We start from the raw sequence: 18,373 nt of genomic DNA on the forward strand, positions 1-18,373 counted from the left end.
TTTCTCTTAAGGAATTCAATTTTACAGCTCAACAGGTGGACTGTCACAATATCCACATTCGGCTAGAAAATACAACGTTTCAGAATCAGGTTCAACTGGCTCAAAACGCACTGGGGATCAATAGGAAGTCACAGCAGGGCAAGACATTCGGAAGATGAACAAGAGTAGAAAAGAGAAAGAGTCCCAAGCAGTCACAGAGTAATGCGGGAAATAAAAGAACACGCCTTGAACTATTAGGACAGGTTGCATGCATTGGAACCAGGCCGATCCTGTTCCAAGGCGCACTAATCTCTGAAGCTATGGCGCTTACAGCATATGCGTATTCAGGGAAAGAAGAAAATGCGGACAGAGAAGAATCAATTTAACAGGCGCAACCTTCCTTGGCTGTAGCAGCGGCTCGATCTCCAAGATTGACTCTTGTATCGTCCGCGGGACGTCCAGCACCCAGGGCAGTTTGACCGGTTCCCGCACCGGCACCCCGTCCACTCTTCAAGCTGCTTTCAGGAATAGCATTGGCGATCGCAGTAAAGACCTCAGCGACATTCGTGCCGGTCTTGGCACTGGTTTCGAAAAACAAAAGGCTCTCTTCCTCCGCATAGGCACTAGCCTCCCGTGTCGAGACCTTCCGGGCATCTCCCGGGGTAGCTTCCTGCTCCTCATGGTTATCGCCGGTAGCGTCCTCGCCTTCAGCGCCAGATGATTCGTGCTCATCATTGGCTTGTGGTTGCTCAGCGGCCTCCCCGCCATCGCTCGTGAGATCCAGCTTATTGCCAACAAGGGCAATCACGATCCCGGGGCTAGCTTGACGTTGAAGCTCGGCAACCCAGTGTTTTGCCTTGGTGAGGGAGGACGGTTTTGTGACATCGTAGACTACCAGCGCCGCCTGGGCGTTACGGTAGTACATCGGGGCGAGCGAAGCAAAGCGTTCCTGGCCGGCTGTGTCCCAGATTTCGAACTTGATGGTGCGGGTAGGCAGGGAACATTTCTGCGTCAGGAAGGCGGCTTAATTCCACAGAAGTAGCTCATCAGCATCCGGCAAAAGATTTCCGTCGCAATAATTCAGCCGGCTTCCTCACCTCCAATGGTAGGCTCTTTATTCTCCTGAAAATCGTTGTTGACAAATCGCAAGACGAGTGATGACTAGAAAACCGGGCAATTCAGTAAAACGTCAGACACTTTTGGTTACCCGTGTACGACGGAAACGAAAGGAAAAAACGGGTAGGGAGGAAAGTCCATGCCGGGACGCCGTACCTTTCCAACAGCGGCTTCACCCAGCAGCACGAGCTTGACGCTGCTGCTCGGCTTGGGGGCGTTGGCGCTTGTTGAGTCAGACATGGTTGGCGAGCCCAAATTTATGTGATCAGGTCTTCTTGCAGGTACTTCACACACGGACACCGGCTATCAAACGCTGAGCGAAGAATGTCAGCTCGCGTTAGGCGGTATGGTCGGCAGCGCGGAGGACCAGGGTAGGAAATCAAGTCAAGGTTGCCTAAAGTACGCAGGCCCTACTGCACGGAATCCAATCCTGACAAGGGTGTTTGATAAGGATGAAGAAGTCGCGAAAACAGCGGTGACAGCTGTAAAAGTTGTCACAAACCAGTAGATAGATTGATAGGTGATTACTACCTAGGTGGGCAGGCATGTATCCAGTGAGGCGTAGTCGTCAGCGATGACCTATGGAGATGAGGCTGCCGAAGCTGGTTTAGCGTCAGTTTCCACTGGCATCAGCAGTCACGGGATGTTTCCGCCTCAGGTTGGTGATTCACAAATCAACTAGATAACTAGGTCAGTTGTAGTGGAAACGTAGACACATTCTCAGGGGAGTCATCGCGCCTAATGGGTGTAGTTCTCTGTTCTCTGAAGACTTAAGAGATGTACAGCTCATCTACCTAGTGGAGTAAATGCAGTTAGAATAGACATGCGCTGAACAATGGGAGACAGCGGAGTCCAATATAATTGGCTGCAAGCTACCTGTCAACGTTGGTCCAGCCTGCCCAAGCCAAGGTACCTTAAGGTATTCAGCTGTCCATCTATGTACCGGATTAGTATAAACAACAATCTTCCCGTATCGACTGGCCAAAGAATGAACATGTCACTGCCCCCAGACAGGTTCTATGGCTAGTCAGGTAAGTAATTTTTGTGGCATGGCGTTCAGTCATCTCCAAAGCCAACGTTGCACCGCATGATTCGCCCAGAACCAGATACATCCATGATGTAGCTGCCCAAGGGATGAAGCACATGCACGACGAACACCTTGACTTCCGACCAGGGTCCTACGATCCACTAGCAGGCTGAGATAATGCATGGCAACCGTCAATCGGGCAAATTGGTCTGCATGCTCCCGTCGATAACCTTACTCAGGAACAAATGAGTCAACGTTCAAGGTATGCTGACTCGGTCAAGGTTAACTACCAAATTTTGACAAAGGTACATGCGAAATATCCTGATTTCAGAGGGCACAAGGCACACTTGCGTCTATTCTCAACGTGCTGTCAATATAGTACATATGCCAATAGAATTCAGAAAGCCCCACAATGCTAATATCGATGTCGAGACAAAGGAAAGAAAATTATGAAAAGAGAAGAAAGAATTGGCCGCGAGGCCGTCAGTTCTATGGTATCAACCCATGTATCCCATGTAATATCCTTCCCGTCTATGCCGAACGCCTGAAACAAAGGAAATCCTCAAATAAAAACAAAAAAGCACTTTTGGTGGTACAGATCATCCATCCGAGATGGTTCATGTCGGCGAGATTAAAAGCGTAGGTGACCGAATAGGAGGTCGAAGAATCGAAAGATAAGATCAGCGGTTGCTAATGTGGGAGAGAACGCGAACGCTGGAGTCGAGCAAAGTCGAAGGGTATTAAAGCGAGGTAGCCAAAAGAAAAATAAAGTGATATCGAAGATGCAATAGTGTTACAAGACTAGATATCTGTCAGCGATGTGAACGAATAGAGCCCATCAGGAAAGCTTACAGAAGAGCCAACAGTGTAGCAGACACACGAATTCCAATCGCTATGAGCGCCAGCGAAGGAGATGGTGATGGAACCACAAAAGAATACTTTGTCCTTTTGGAGGAGTCATAGTATCATGTGGTATGAGATTTTCAGAAGCGTTTTTATCGGGTGGACGGCGGTGGTGGAGGAGCACCGGGCTTCTTTACTCCTGTGGTATCATAGGCGCCTCGTCCCATGTTGAAGGCTGACAGATCCCGGAGTATCATCTCGGATTCTACACAGAGAGCCATTGTTAGATATTGATATTTCCCGCTGGATGCACACGAACGGAGGAAAATCGGGGTGAACGCAGAGAAGGAGACTCACTGAGCAATTAAATAAAAGATTCCTTTGGGGGCTTAAATATATTCCCCAATAAATTAATAAATTATCGTGTGTATATGGCAAATGTCGCGAGGTATCCAATGTTCTCGAACGAGAAGAGGCGGTGATGATGCAGGCGATAGATGGTGCAGCTGCAGATGAGATTGGAAGCGCAACCTCTTATTAAGGATATCCACAGCACTGAAGCTGGGAAAGAGGGTATTGTAACTTGTTGATGCAGCAAGCACCAGCAGCGGCGAAAAGACGATCTGTAGGGCAGGAATGTGACGCTGAATGATCCGAGAAAATGGACTGTAGGAATGGAGGCCAGGTGGAGCCCGAAATCAAATCGACAGGTCCAGTGTTTATCTTTTCCTTTTCCCTTTTGCTGAGGCTTCTGCAGCGTTCTTTATCCGATGTTAAAAGGACCTTTGCTTGTTTTCCTTCTTTTTATTTTGCTTTCCCCCTTTCTGAAGTCTGAATTGTAACAGTCGTGAAATGCAAGTCTCGATCCAAGCGCAATCTGCCCGACGAAATGGGACAGACTAATGCAACAGACGGCAGGGAGGTCGATCTCTCGAACAAAGGAGTACAATAGTGGCGCGGAAGTAGCTCCGTCTGATCCGCTGGTAAAAAGAAAACACGATTGGACGTATCGCAAGGGAGGGAGGGAGGCGCTTTGGTAACGTCACCGAAAGGGATAATGATAGGATTGCGAGTGGTGGGAAGCACCAAAGGGAATGAGAGGGAGCACGGAACGTATGAGAATAAGGTGACAGAAGGGGAGGAGAAGGAGGAAGAGGACAGGGCGAGAGTGGTTGAGGAATGAATGAAGAATTCACGAGCAAGCTTGAAGGGGGTCCATCGTAGAGATATATAGGTGTTGTAAATTAGGTATGGACTATGGGGACTATGGATAATATTCACTCCTGGTTGATACCTCAGGACCAATATTATTTTTATTTATCTTGTGTTTTTCAATTAATTTTCCCCCAAGATCTGAGAACGATAAATCATACTCTCGAATTAAGAATTTTATAAAGGGAAAAAGAAAAATCGAACAGAAAATAATAATGATGATAATAATAATTAAAAAAGAGAATTAACAATACCAAAAAATAAAATTAAATTAAATTAAATAATATGACGAGAAAAAGAAGACAATATCGATACAGGAGAGACCGGCCCAAAAAGTCAGATCATTAGGGGGAGCTTCTGTTCTTAGCGGCTCTCCCCGTTCCCTTGTCCCGGGGGAGAGGTACGCGACGCAGTGGATGCGCATCCCCCTTTCTTAGGAGTTTTACCTACTTGCGGTTACAGTACGGAGGACGGAGTACTAGACTACCTGAGGTCCTGACTTGCTCCGGTCCCAACGTTCTCTGGCTCTGAGAGTCAGAGAATCTGAAGGCTATTAAAGTTCTAATAAGGATAATGTTCATGTGAAGCTGGCTATTCCTGGGTGTTCCTGGCTGGTTTTATTTGACTTTACGAGGGGTATTAGTTTCTGTTCTCGAAACATTGCTAATAGCGTTTTGTTCCTTATTTATTAAGGCCTCGTCCACCCAACCAACCTTCTTCTCTTTGTTAGAGCAATCCCACCTGCTGACAGTGAGTGACTGTACTTTTATCCATCACCTGTCACTTTTCTTGCCGGCTACAGGTTTTCCAAATCATTCTGTTGGACCTCGGAGGTAAGCCAGAGACCACTAGCAAGGATGAACCCGTTCCTCCTGATTCAGAAGGACATGTGTAAGCTATCTCACGGAATCCCGTACCCAGCCATCAAGCAAGCAAGCAATCAATCCCAGTGCTTAGTACCTTAGGTACTCAGAGTTGACGTACTTTTCCGTGAGGCGTCATTATTGCAGACCTGATGAATATCCGAAAAGATGAGACAAAACGACTTGTAGCAGAAAAGGCGGACAGGTCCAGAACAGAAAAGGCAAAGAAAATTCCAGCTCTCCACTTGGAAGAAAGCTAGAAAGCAGGAACCGATTCTTCGGACACGACGGACTGGGTATATGCATTTGGGTGGGGACCCAGGCACCCAGTCACCCACCAGGAACAGAACGGATGGATCCGAATTCAACCCAAAGTTACTCCGCCTATCTAGGCTCATGATCTCATCCCCATTACATCCGATTCTGTCGCGTGGTTTTCCTGTGAGGCGGAAACGGCTGAGAGGGATAATTGATTATTATTAACTAATACCCATAGCACCTATCTACAGTACTACCGGAATTACCTTGTGATCCCCGGAAGCCCTACCCTTGAATTTTCCAAGCTATCTTCCTGCTTCTAACCGTGTTCAGTATGATCGCTTCAGACGGGTGTTCTGGGTTGAAACTCCTAATTTTCCAAGTAAATTGTTGTATTGTCAGTGACTCAAAGCAAAGTCAGTAGTTGTCCTTTGGTTGGCTGAATGCACGATATGATAAGGAACCATTGAGCTTCTTGATATGTTTACAGGACAAGAATCCTGCCAGTCAAGCCTTGGTTGAAATAAGCTACCCCATGCATGAGAATGCTCAGTGGCCTGGGAGATCTGTGTAATTGTCGCTTAGCTTATCCTGCATATTCCGGCGCAAAATATCAGCACTCTCCATCTTCCTTGATGATGGCATACCGTAGGAATCTGTAAAAACGGGGCTTCCATGGCTGATCTTAACCCTTTGAGGCCACTAAAAGTCAACAGCCGTCAAGTGGATAAATAGAACCAATCCAGAAGCTTCCCGCCCTCCTGTCTAGGTACTTAGTCTCGGGAAGTCCACCATGATGGGCGACTATTGATTCGGGATTCTTCCCCTAGTTTGGTCCACTTCTCCTGATTGAGTCAAACGTCAGGCCAGACTGATCATTGAACATGTTCCGGAATTTCCTGTGCTCTGACATGTTCCAGGATTCCCTTGGTATTTATGTCGATGTATCGAATGATAGCATCATGTTGATATGATACATAAATGTCTTGTATTCTTTTATTTCTTTTCTAGTCTGTGTCAAGTTGACAATGCAAGTTGACACTGTCGACTGTGGTTGTAACTCCCGGTCGCCGGGGAAATCGGGCTAGTCGACGAAAGGGGCAGTGGGGCCACCTAACGTAGGTACAGTGTGAAAACTAACCAATCCTTTCCGTCTGATTTCCCGCCCCCGTTGCACTAGCCTACGTATTCCATGCGACTAGCATTCTTCTCGCGTTCTTCTAGTCGTTCTAGCGTCTTGCCCTACTGTCTGTACCCGCGTGGCCGCGAGACCCTCTCAGAAAACATACGGCTTGCAGACTGGCAGTCAATTTCTGGTGGACTGATAGTTACCGGTAGAGCCTAGTACGTATGAGCACTCAAGCCCTACAGAGTACAGGCCACGGAGTACGACTTCTAGAACACCTTATCCAACGGTTCCGCTCAGGAAGTGGGACTGTTCTGACAGACTTGACGCCTTCCCCCTTAAAGGTTCAAGATCCCTGGAGACCGGGCATGTGTGGTTTCCCGCCGTTCAGCCAATCATACATCAAGCACGTTAAAGTACCTAAATCAGTCGTCTACTTCTCCACCACATGGCCTTCTACACAGCTTCCAGCTGAGCCTCGCCATTCGCCACTATGGGGCGGAGGGAAAACCGAGAGCCGCGGCAGAAGGATGGAATCCTTCCATTCTAGGCTTATATGGTACTGTTTGTACTGTACCTGTACCATCCTGCGCTGCGTGAGGACACACATCGAGGTATCTACAGTGTACGTATCCGTCTTCTGTACGGAGTCCAGGCTGTCCGGCTCAACTTACCAGCCATAAGTCAGCCAGGTTCCAGAGTGATTTGCTCCCGTTGAGCCGGCATATTCTGCGTTGCTCCCGCGTCGCCGCAGGAATCCACCAGAGTCTACTCCGTATCCTTGGTGCTTCCTTGTGTCTGCCAGTAAGCGCGTTGGGTCCGATGAACAGGTCAGAGGAGAAAATGCTCCAGATTGCCTAGACTGTTCTTTGATGGCCTTCAAAGGCTCCAACACGGCTCATGACGGGAGATTAGAGGATAGCTAGCAGGATCGTATTTTCCTCTCTCGGCCTTTCATCGGAGGACTCGTAGACGATCACATCTATGACAGATAGACCACGAGGGTGATAGAGATGATCTGGAGACATTACCAATAAAAACTAAGCTTCGTACTCCGTACTTTTGACCTCGATCAAATACGAGGCACTGACGCGATCCGTGAAATCTCTGATTTATTTGTTGCTGAACGATGTGTTGAATTGATCGAACACGGTCAGCCATATCCATAGCATTGCAAACTGGCCTAAAGCTAACTGCTAAGTGTCAAAGAAATCCTCTGTATCTTCCGACAACCTGCAGCCTCACTCTGCAGTGACCATTGTGGCTGACCGCTTAGGTATTCTGTCGATCTCCCCGACGGACAGCTTCAGCCTTCAGATTCTGGATTCCAGACTTCCAGAACGATTCTAGAAGTCCCGTCGGGATGGTACCATGGTTCTGTCGGCTACGGGAGCTTGTTGGAGATCGGTACCACGAACTCATGTATGTAGCCCCTTAGCGCTGCATACGGCCATATGCGTCTCTGTCTCTCCGACTCTCTGTCTGTAGTAGTTCCAGCAAGCTGTCATGCCTGTCCCTGTCAGTAAGTGAGTTTCTGCAGCGGTCAATAATTATGTCGGGCTACCCCATCAATACCACACCAATGTCACCTGATTGATGCAAGACGGATGAAAAGGACAGAGGGAAACAAAAATACCTTACTCCGTGCAACGGTTAGAATCATCAGACTACACGACTCTTGGACTCTTGGACTCTAGCTAAAATGCTAAGAACCGTTGAGATTACTGTTTTGGGTTTTTGGACCTGGCAGTCCCGCCTTCCCCTTTCCGCAGCAACCAAGGTCCGTACTAGCTTGGGAATGACATGGCTATTGCAATAATGTCCCAATGGTCATTGATTGACATGATATTATTGCTCTTCGGCATCTTGATCAGATAGCCGATCGTCACACTGAATCTTGTCTATTTTCCAAATAAGGAACTACGACCGCAGTTGAAAATATGGGGTAAGTTGACAAATTACTGATACTACCTAGTCCGCAACAGATACCTGGACAAGTACGGAGTACCTATTGATGGATGGCCGTCGAGAAGTGGAACTGGCGATGAAACCAATCGCCTCCATAAACTGATGACTGACGAACTTGCAAGTCGAAACTCGCAGATGAGACTAATAGCATACAATATTTTTCATACCTAATTTCTGTAATCTGCACATATATGCCGCAGGTTTCTCCCCATCTGGTCAATGCTATAAATCAGTCAAATGGCAGTCAGTGAACTCTCAAATCCCGACCCAGGAGGCAATCTGCTTCCTCCACACTGCATAACAGGTTCGTAAATTTGAATATTTATAAAGCATGATAATCGCCGGCTGTGAGACAGGCATATTTCAAATCTTCGACTGCTATTTGCTTCAATCCTTGCAGCGAGTTCTGTTGGATAGGTACTGTAAAGGAATCTGATGTGAGACAGGGAAGGTTAGGTGAGTTTGCCCAGCCAATCAATAGCTCTGATAAACCTTGATGACTTTCTTGAATTTCCAGCCTGTAAGATGTTTCCCTGATTTTGAGTATTCATTGCGAATGGGCCTACCTCCACTTTCTACACCTCAGAGACCCCAAATCCATACTCGAAGTTTACTAGTACCTTAGTACTAGTGGCAGTGAGGCAATCGCGTAATGGTGCTGCCGTCTCCCATAATCTTCAGGACTAACTAATTTGCCACACCACGACATTCCTAATCCCGTAGTAGCACAATAGATACTCACAATACTCTGCACTGCCGATCCCTCTATGAAAAGTCTCAATTCCCAGCCGATGATTGCACCAGCCACTCCGTCAAACATCCCTGTGGGAAGATACTGGTGGAGCGTGAATACAAGCCACCAAATCCGACTCTATCACTCCATATCTAGTCCATGGCCCACCAATTCCAGGAAACCTGTATCGGACTGTATGCAAGGAAACGCATGCCTGAGCACATCGATCAAAACAATACAAAACCCACCTATCATATTTAAAATGAAAAGATTGCTGCATGCCGGTCCAGTATCCAGTGTCCACTAGGTATCCAGTGGCCCGGGGTGCTCTGGAATGGTAGATAAGGTGGCATCATGCATGGCTCCCGAGACTCAAATTCAATTGACAAAAGTACTCCGTACTAGGATTGCCTGCATCAAGTAATGGATCTGTATCATCCTCATCTTGATCACCCAGCCGGTGACCTGGGTCATGAGTTTCGTGCATGAGATAGAGTTCAATGCAGGACGCTGTGTATTTTACTAATAAGTACATCCGTATCTACAAGAAGTACAGAGTACTCCTAGATGCAGGAACTATCTATCTACATACTGACCTTATATAAGCCACATACAAAAGAATCCATCTTCACGCTAGAGCCGGGGAACTGCAAGCCGGTCCCAGAGCTGCGGTTGAGGGTTCTAGAACGGGAATTGATCGGTGGGATTATGGACTATTGGCTCCAAGAACGAAGGATCTTGTTTTGGGAATTGGATGGATCCGGCTGTCGTCACGGCCCAGGCAAGAATAATAGAAGTTTAAAAAGAAGTACTGAGGATTTCAGTCCTAAAGAAGCTGGAGCAAAAAAATGGTCCCTACGAGGGTCGAACTCGCGACCTTGGCGTTATTAGCACCACGCTCTAACCGACTGAGCTAAAGGACCTAATCCTTGAAACGTTTCGGAATTTTTGCTTATATGAGTAAGCATAGAACATCAGTCCCGAGAGCCATTGAATCAAACGATATCTAATTTAGGCCACCAGTCGAGTTCCACCAAAGTTTATAAGTTGAGATACCGATGTTGAAATTTCTAGATTCAATCATGAATATATCTTCAGTATACAAGGTACAAAAATCGGGGTATCGTGGCAATCGTAATGTAGGTAGAAAGCGACCGGCAAGCGTCGATTGAGCCATCTCAGTTCCGTTCCAGCTCATGGATTACCAGCAAATAACATCATAGTTCACTACTAAGGGTCAAAAATTCAAGTCCAAAAAAATGGTCCCTACGAGGGTCGAACTCGCGACCTTGGCGTTATTAGCACCACGCTCTAACCGACTGAGCTAAGGGACCTATTTCTTGGTAGAGATCCGAGAGTTTTGACTACAAGAGCCAGAGGCGACCCTGATGGCTTTCGATAAACCTCAAATGTAGCAGGGTCAGCTTGCTGAAGGGTTCTCTGTACCTATTTCTCCGATGTAAGGGCCAGATGCAAGTCGACAGTACTGACTAGCCGTCTTTGAAGAGGTTATCGCGCAAGCTCGTGCGTAAGTAGTGCGCCAATAATGATCGCCGATTCTAATCTCTGGATGTATTGGCCAGCTTTGCTCTGGACAGCACCCTTGCGACTGACTCACGTTCATTTTTTGACCGCAATAATTCAGTGGCGGTGGCCCAATATTCTAGAGACACTAGTGTTGACCCCATCATTGATAGGTAGCAACTCAAACACGCCGTCGTGTTCGTTTGTTCCCGCCCAGGATGGCGGTTTCATTGCACCATCATGTTCGGAGTCACTATTCCCCCTTTCCCCAGCAGTAGCCGAGCAACGCTGGTATGTCCGTTTGCTGCGCCCCAAGCTAGCGGTCTGTTAATATCTGACATGCCAATATGTGCTTTGCCCGTTCCCAAGACGTATCGAACGGTGTCCTCGTGACCATTTGAGCAGCCTATGATAGCGGTGTGAAACCATCGTTGTTTTTGGAGTCCGCATCAGCACTGCCAAATCTCGATGAGCACACTCACGAAGGATTGGTGACCATTGGCAGCAGCACAAGAGAGTGGCGTTCGACCGCGTTTGGTTCTCATGTCAGCCGCGCCCCGGGCTCAAGAAGCCTCACAACAGGGGGGTGGCCATGCCTTGGAAGCGATCTCTTGCATCGAGATTAGTCGTCTCATCCCACTGCAGCAGAGACATGGCTGTCTGCTCCCTGACTCAGTGACAGTGACATCTGCTCTGTGAGCGAGGAGTGGTTTGATGGCTGTAGTATGTCCAGCCACCGCAGCATATGAATGCCGTGCTTCCGTTGCTACCATTAGCTTCTAAATCAAAATTGTCACTGCATAAGAGGTGAATGATACCCGTATTTCCGCTCGTAGCTGCCTAGGATGAGGCGTTTTACCCTTGGCCGGCGCTAGCATCCGGCGAATGCGACGAGAGTACAGTTGACACCAATGGTGTTTATGTCGTCCGGTGTCTTATGTGGGTGACGATGCGGCCAGTGAGAAAGGTTTCATGGCGACATGAACTCAGTTGAATGTTTCGTAGGAGAGATGCGTAGTGATGGACCACTGTTAAACACACAGGTTTCCAACTGACGTATGCATGGTAGCCAACCGAACACCAATTGCTGGATTTGGTCATAGAAGTAAAAATGACGGACCTTTCCCCACCAAGGTCCTTTAGCTCAGTCGGTTAGAGCGTGGTGCTAATAACGCCAAGGTCGCGAGTTCGACCCTCGTAGGGACCATTTTTTGGATTTTTTGCATGATCTACTACTATATAGACAAACTTCCGCCACAGTACTTGCCCACAATCTATTTACCTTCAGGAGCGCTTCGGAGTCGTTATCTGGTCAAGAGGGGACAGGATATGGATCCCTGGCGATAGCCCAAATCGGGGAGGCTGTGTGCATCTGCAAGATTCGATCTTGATGTGCAGAAGTACTTTAATTTGTCATAGATGGTCGGGACTAGACGCCACTGTCTAGTTCGATATGCAAGGTGTAGATCCCGCCTGCAGCTGGGACCCCTGATCTGCCAATCTATTTCTACGAAATTGCCTAGCTGTTTATGGAGAATCCTACTTGATCACTTTTGATACATCAAAATGATAGCGACTAGTGGAACAGCCACTCGGTCTATCGTGTATTCCGTACTCCCGCAGAGATACTACACTCCATATGCATAGACGCACTGACTGTGGCACAAGGTGATCAGAGCTCATCCATTGTGTCGGTTTCACGCTGATCATTACAAATTCTGAGCTTAAGTGTGTATTTCATTGGACGCGGAACCCAGATAGATATCAAGATCTATTGATTAGGACTGCTGTGACTCGTCCTGCCTGGCTAAAGTACCTTGACTCCCAGCGTGGGTCCGTCGTGGATCTTTAATGATACTCGCTATTCGAGGGACGATGGAGACTTTGAATATGGGACATCCAGTCTGGGCTGCAACAGGTTCGTGAACTGCTCTACTATTCCCTCGCTGGTACCTGGGAGTTATGTTTTATTTATTTTATTTTATTATTGTTTTTTTTTTTAATGGGGCGGTCCTGGTGTCGCAATGGCTCGGACACTATATAATATATATCTCGGTGGCGGAGACATTCATGCTGGATCAGCACAATGTACATCCAGGACACCATGAACAATGGTCGGAATACCAATGGAAAAGACAAGGAAGATAAGCATAATAAAGGCCAGTTGCTATTTCGTCGACCCGACACCGTTACCATTATCATTAAATAACATAGACTTAAGTTTTGGAGCAACTTCGCTAAGACAAAGCCGAGGTAGGGAACTCATTTATCGTAAGTCAAAATGCAATTATATGCCATCTCAAACTAAGTAGACGTGTTAGCTACTCTTTCAAACAGGATGTCAAGGGGCAACGACTTACCTGTTCGTCTGTCTGACAGACGAGCACACGGGGTCCTTTCCCGGCCTCCTTCGAGATGTCCAGGACCGTTTGGTCCTCGGCTGGCCCCTTCTCATTTGCTGCAGCATCCACTGCCACTCCCAGACACCGAGCCTTCTCAACAAGTGCTTTGCGCAGCAGAGCGCTCTTCTCGCCGATTCCGCCAGCAAAGACAATCGCGTCCACTTGGCCGTCCAATTTGACGAAGTAGTTTCCCACAAACCCAAGGATGCGGTCCACGACGATATCGAAAGCAAGCTTGTGCGCGTGGGATGGAGGGTTCTCAACAGCGATTTTGGAAAAGTCGGTTGTGCCGGTCAATGCCTTCCACCCGGATTGCTTGTTAAGGATTTCCTCGGCCTGGGTAGCGGTCAACATAAGCTTTCATCTGTAAGGTCTGAGAGATAAATAACCCACCCTGCTGATATGCATGTCTTTCGTGCTCGCAGGGCTCAGATTTCCTGCTTCGTTGGTGTAATGAAACACAAGACTGACAACAATGAGTCATGATGCTTTGAAACCCGCGAAGCGAAGCACTCACGATGGATCGATACTACCACTTCGTGTGGCACCCGGTAATCCAGCCAAAGGAGTCAGACCCATTCTGAACCATTCCCGTCAGTATGCATGATTTCACTGTCAAGATTCGTCACCTTACGTTGTGTCCACTGATTTGCCATTCTTGATCGCACACACCGAGGCGCCACTTCCGATATGCATTGCAATGATATTGGTCTCCTCGACCGGCTTCTTGAGAAATTCCGCGACAGACCGGAGGATGAAGGAATAACTGATTCCATGAAACCCGTATTTACGAAGTCCGTTTGCCTTGGCAATCTCCTGGTTGATAGGGTAAGTCTTCACATGTTCAGGCATCGTCTGGTGGAAGGCAGAGTCAAAGAACGTGACGCTTTTGACATTGGGAAGTTCCTGCTTGCAAGTGCGAATGATTTCCAGGGCTGAATAATTGTGTCTGTTAGCAATCGAAGTCATTAGCCGCTGTCTGCCGATTCCTTTCCTAGATTACACATACAAAGGAGCTAGATCCTCGAGCTCTTGCAGCCGGTGGTAAGTCTCGTTCGTAATTACCGCTGATTCATTGTAGTCACCCCCGTGAACAACACGATGACAGATATATGCTAGATCCTCCGGACTGGCAACTTCTGATAACTCCGGGTCAGAGAAGCAGCGTTGCAGGAGGAATTTGAATGCATCTTGAGGGGTCGACAGGCGCTCCCCCAGCTCCTCCTTGTGCTCCTTTGAGCCCCGCGTATACTTCAGTTTCAGCGGAGGAGCAGTGATACCGGAAATCTGTGCGTTTGCAATGACCTTTGGAGGATTCTCAAGAGTATAGAAAGTGATCTTGACGGAGGAGGACCCGGCATTGACGGAGAGGATAGTCTTGGGTGCCATGCTGGAGGGTAGTGAGGGGAAGTTGGGAAACGAGTAATGCAAATAGCGAAGCGTCACTTGAATGATTGCTGACGGTCAGAGCGGAATATTATACTGAGCCAATTCCCTGGTCGGATGATTCTCCACTATGATGGGACCACCAGAGATGAACACTGTTCGGCCATTGTGTTGTCTTTCTATCCGTTGTTGTTGTTGTACCCGGTGATGTCAGGGGTCGGTTCATGGTGACGTAGTGCTGGCGGGAGTTTCGTTGTTGCTTGCCAGTATTTCAACCGGCTGCTTCGGTACTTCAACGATGCATTTAGCACTCTGTGTAAAGTGGCATCATCTGTTTATCTGATCCAGACTCATTTACTTGAAGGCAATTCGGATTCCTTTTCCTTGTGGCCTGAGATTGTCGATCGTTCGTCTGGTCGTTACCCGCTTGGACCGAACTCACGATTACTTGGCAGGGATATTGTATACAACTACTCTGACATCAATTCGATTTGAAGAAAACCATCAATAATGCCAGGAGAAGTCATTGATACACCAAATCCCCAGGCACTGCCTTCCCACATTCCCGATGTAGTGGACCAGCTCCAGGTGAAGTTGGACCTGACGAGTCTGGAACAACCTGCTTGCGATGCTTTATTTAAGTTCCGTCGAGCAGCTTCATACATCGCCGCAGGTGAGATAGCTGCTTATACATCATTTACGCGTCCTTGCTAATGTCTCTCAGCGATGATCTTCCTACAGGACAACGTGCAGTTGAAGAGAAGCCTGACACACGATGACATCAAGCCCAGATTGCTTGGTAAGATTGACTGCCTCTCCGGCTTGCGACTGACCCGATAGAGACCGACTCATGCGCTAACTTTATCTTAGGCCATTGGGGAACATGCCCCGGGCTGATCTTGGTATATTCACACTTGAACTATCTCATCAAAACGCGCGACCTCGATATGCTCTATGTCGTAGGCCCAGGACATGGCGCGCCAGCCATCCTAGCCTCTCTTTGGCTGGAGGGCTCACTGGAGAAATTCTATCCTGACTACTCACGAAACGCCGAGGGTCTCCGAAACCTCATCTCCACATTCAGTACAACAGCCGGATTGCCAAGGTGAGAGTTTACCGTCTAAATGTTGTGGTGGATGTAGCTGACTTCCATCAGTCATATCAACGCTGAAACGCCTGGTGCCATTCACGAAGGAGGCGAACTGGGATACGCCCTTGCAGTGTCCTTTGGCGCAGTCATGGACAATCCTGATCTCATCGTCGCTTGCGTAGTGGGCGATGGTGAAGCAGAATCAGGCCCAACAGCAACGTAGGTTTCCAAGGGAAAGGTGGCTGCCACTTGGCTCTGGCGCTAACAACGTGGATAGATCGTGGCATGCCATTAAATACATCGACCCTGCTGAGTCTGGTGCCGTGCTGCCCATCCTGCACCTGAATGGGTTCAAGATTAGCGAGCGCACGATTTTTGGCTGCATGGATGATAGAGAATTGATCTCTCTCTTCACTGGCTATGGTTACCAGGTCCGCATCGTTCAAGATTTAAATGACATTGACACCGATCTCCATCACTCCATGACCTGGGCCGTCGACGAAATTCATAAAATCCAGCAAGCAGCGCGGTCCGGGAAGCCAATCTTGAAGCCGAGATGGCCGCTGCTGATCTTGCGCACTCCGAAGGTACGCCCGCTACGTAAATGATGACTACCAAAGAGCCCAGTCTGGCTAACGCTTGCCCTTGTTACTGATAGGGATGGTCGGGACCAAAGAAACTGCACGGTCAGTTCATCGAGGGGTCGTTCCATTCGCACCAGGTTCCTCTTCCCAAAGCGAAGAAGGACAAGGAGGAATTGCAGGCCCTCGAGGAGTGGCTGTCGTCGTACGGCCCCAATGAGCTTTTCAAGGAAAACGGAGATATTATCGACGAGATAAAATCTATAATTCCTTCCGAGGATTCGAAGAAGCTCGGTCAACGTGTGGAGGCATACAAGGCTTATGTGCCGCCAAACCTCCCGGATTGGAGAAAGTTCGCCGTTGACAAAGGCAGTCAAGAAAGTGCAATGAAGGTAACCGGGAAGCTCATCGACGAGGTCTTCCAGCTTAATCCTCACAGCGTGCGACTGTTCTCACCCGATGAACTCGAGAGCAACAAGTTGAGCGCGGCACTGGATCGCACAGGGAGGAACTTCCAATGGGATCAGTTCTCGAATGCTCGAGGGGCCGCGTCATTGAAGTGCTGAGCGAGCACATGTGCCAGGGTTTCCTCCAAGGCTACACTTTGACTGGCCGCACGGGTATTTTCCCCTCTTATGAGAGCTTCCTGGGAATTATCCACACCATGATGGTGCAATACGCTAAGTTCATCAAGATGGTATTGCGCTCTCTGTTTGACTCGTCTCACATGGATACTGACAGAGACTTCTAGGCTCTAGAGACAATGTGGCACCGCGATGTAGCTAGTATCAACTATATCGAGACGAGCACATGGACGAGGCAGGAGCATAATGGTTTCTCGCACCAGAACCCGTCGTTCATCGGCGCTGTGCTGAAGCTAAAGCCCACCGCTGCTCGGGTTTATTTGCCGCCGGACGCAAATACCTTCCTGACGACTCTTCACCACTGCCTGAAATCAAAGAATTACATTAATCTCATGGTTGGTTCGAAGCAGCCAACTCCGGTATATCTGACACCCGCAGAGGCAGAGAACCACTGCAGAGCCGGCGCATCCGTATGGAGATTCTGCAGCACCGACAACGGTCTGGATCCGGATGTAGTACTTGTTGGAATTGGCGTCGAGGTGATGTTTGAAGTCATTAGTGCGGCGGCCATTCTGCGCAAGCGTTGCCCCGAGCTGCGTGTCCGCGTCATTAATGTGACAGACCTGATGATCCTCGAAAATGAAGGCGCTCACCCGCATGCTCTCACAACGGAGGCATTCGACAATCTGTTTACATACGACAAACCCATTCACTTCAACTATCACGGGTATGCGACAGAACTGCAGGGACTGCTGTTCGGACGACCCCGCCTGGAGCGAGTCACCATCAACGGATACATGGAAGAGGGAAGCACCACGACACCGTTCGATATGATGCTTGTGAACAAGACATCACGCTTCCATGTGGCACAGGCTGCCCTTCGGGGAGCGGCGAGGAGGAACGAGAGCGTTCGAATCAGGCAACAAGAGCTCTACACGGAGCTGAACCACAACATTGCGGAGACGAAGAAGTACATCATCGAGAATCGCAAGGGTAAGTTTGCCTGCATTTGAACCATTGCCATGGCTGAAGTCTAACCATGCGCAGATCCCGATGACATGTATGAGATGCCGACATTTGATTGAAAAGGTGGAATGAATGTGTATGAAATGAGATTCTAGTCATCCATAGACCAAGAGACGAACTTTCGTGTTGTTTAGTACATCAATTGTCATTAAGATCGTAATTTGGCTTTTGCAAAAACGCCTGGTCATGTATGTTGTTGCCTAAGGAGCTCCATAGCCCGCCGCAAGCCTCTCGGTCTCAGGCCAATGAAGGCCGCAGGACTAGTACCGATCCGTGTCTCATCGTGCATCGCAGATCTCATTACCACAGTGCTTGGTCAGGAAAGAGACTATTTGTATGCTTTTCATGAGATGTATCAATTCCGTCGGATTCGGACATGACATCGCGCCGTTAAGAGCTTCGTCTTGGCTCGTCAGCTTGAGACCCAGGCTGCTCCGCGCCCCCTGCCACAGCCGTTGAAACGTGACCGTGGCGCTCGCGGCCTCATGTCATTGGAGCAAAACTTCCTACTGATGCATCATGACACAGGAAACCGCACCCGAGTCTCAGAAATTGAGTTAAACAGAGGCCGCTTAGAGACGATCAAATAGCTGCCAGTTTTCAGCTCACGAACGTCACGTCCATCACAGAGGTCGGATCTCGGAGCAATTCCAGC

The 18,373-nt window shown here is 48.4% G+C and overlaps 3 protein-coding genes and 3 non-coding genes across 6 annotated transcripts; 2 read left to right on the forward strand and 4 right to left on the reverse strand.

Annotated features, from left to right (window-relative positions):
• Nucleotides 1-22: 22 nt before the first annotated feature.
• P174DRAFT_444123 (Rab family GTPase) lies at nucleotides 23-1,834 on the reverse strand. Its single transcript, XM_024828005.1, has 3 exons — nucleotides 1,252-1,834; nucleotides 1,077-1,140; nucleotides 23-1,002 (listed from the first exon to the last, which is right to left on the reverse strand). Exons 1-3 carry the CDS (start codon nucleotides 1,333-1,335, stop codon nucleotides 362-364), a joined length of 789 nt encoding a protein of 262 aa, XP_024680690.1. The 5' UTR covers nucleotides 1,336-1,834; the 3' UTR covers nucleotides 23-361.
• An 8,140-nt stretch (nucleotides 1,835-9,974) lies between these two features.
• On the reverse strand, nucleotides 9,975-10,048 carry P174DRAFT_t130. The gene has a single exon. It is a non-coding gene; the product is annotated as a tRNA-Ile (tRNA).
• A 337-nt stretch (nucleotides 10,049-10,385) lies between these two features.
• P174DRAFT_t129 lies at nucleotides 10,386-10,459 on the reverse strand. The gene has a single exon. It is a non-coding gene; the product is annotated as a tRNA-Ile (tRNA).
• Nucleotides 10,460-11,782: 1,323 nt separating this feature from the next.
• P174DRAFT_t128 lies at nucleotides 11,783-11,856 on the forward strand. Its single transcript has one exon. It is a non-coding gene; the product is annotated as a tRNA-Ile (tRNA).
• A 1,055-nt stretch (nucleotides 11,857-12,911) lies between these two features.
• P174DRAFT_462577 (putative acetate kinase) lies at nucleotides 12,912-14,440 on the reverse strand (the record flags this gene model as incomplete). Its single annotated transcript, XM_024830139.1, has 6 exons — nucleotides 12,912-12,953; nucleotides 13,010-13,408; nucleotides 13,445-13,517; nucleotides 13,569-13,631; nucleotides 13,686-14,000; nucleotides 14,061-14,440. 6 exons carry the CDS (start codon nucleotides 14,438-14,440, stop codon nucleotides 12,912-12,914), a joined length of 1,272 nt encoding a protein of 423 aa, XP_024680691.1.
• Nucleotides 14,441-14,947: 507 nt separating this feature from the next.
• Nucleotides 14,948-17,777, forward strand: P174DRAFT_462579 (putative phosphoketolase; the record flags this gene model as incomplete). The annotated part of the gene is made up of 9 exons (XM_024830140.1): nucleotides 14,948-15,110; nucleotides 15,162-15,236; nucleotides 15,308-15,542; nucleotides 15,594-15,746; nucleotides 15,805-16,114; nucleotides 16,186-16,586; nucleotides 16,613-16,805; nucleotides 16,860-17,685; nucleotides 17,740-17,777. The coding sequence occupies 9 exons, from the start codon at nucleotides 14,948-14,950 to the stop codon at nucleotides 17,775-17,777; spliced, it is 2,394 nt and encodes a 797-aa protein (XP_024680692.1).
• Nucleotides 17,778-18,373: the final 596 nt, after the last annotated feature.

The sequence above is a fragment of the Aspergillus novofumigatus genome (genome assembly GCF_002847465.1).
Source record: "Aspergillus novofumigatus IBT 16806 chromosome Unknown P174scaffold_6, whole genome shotgun sequence".
Lineage (NCBI taxonomy): Eukaryota > Fungi > Ascomycota > Eurotiomycetes > Eurotiales > Aspergillaceae > Aspergillus > Aspergillus novofumigatus.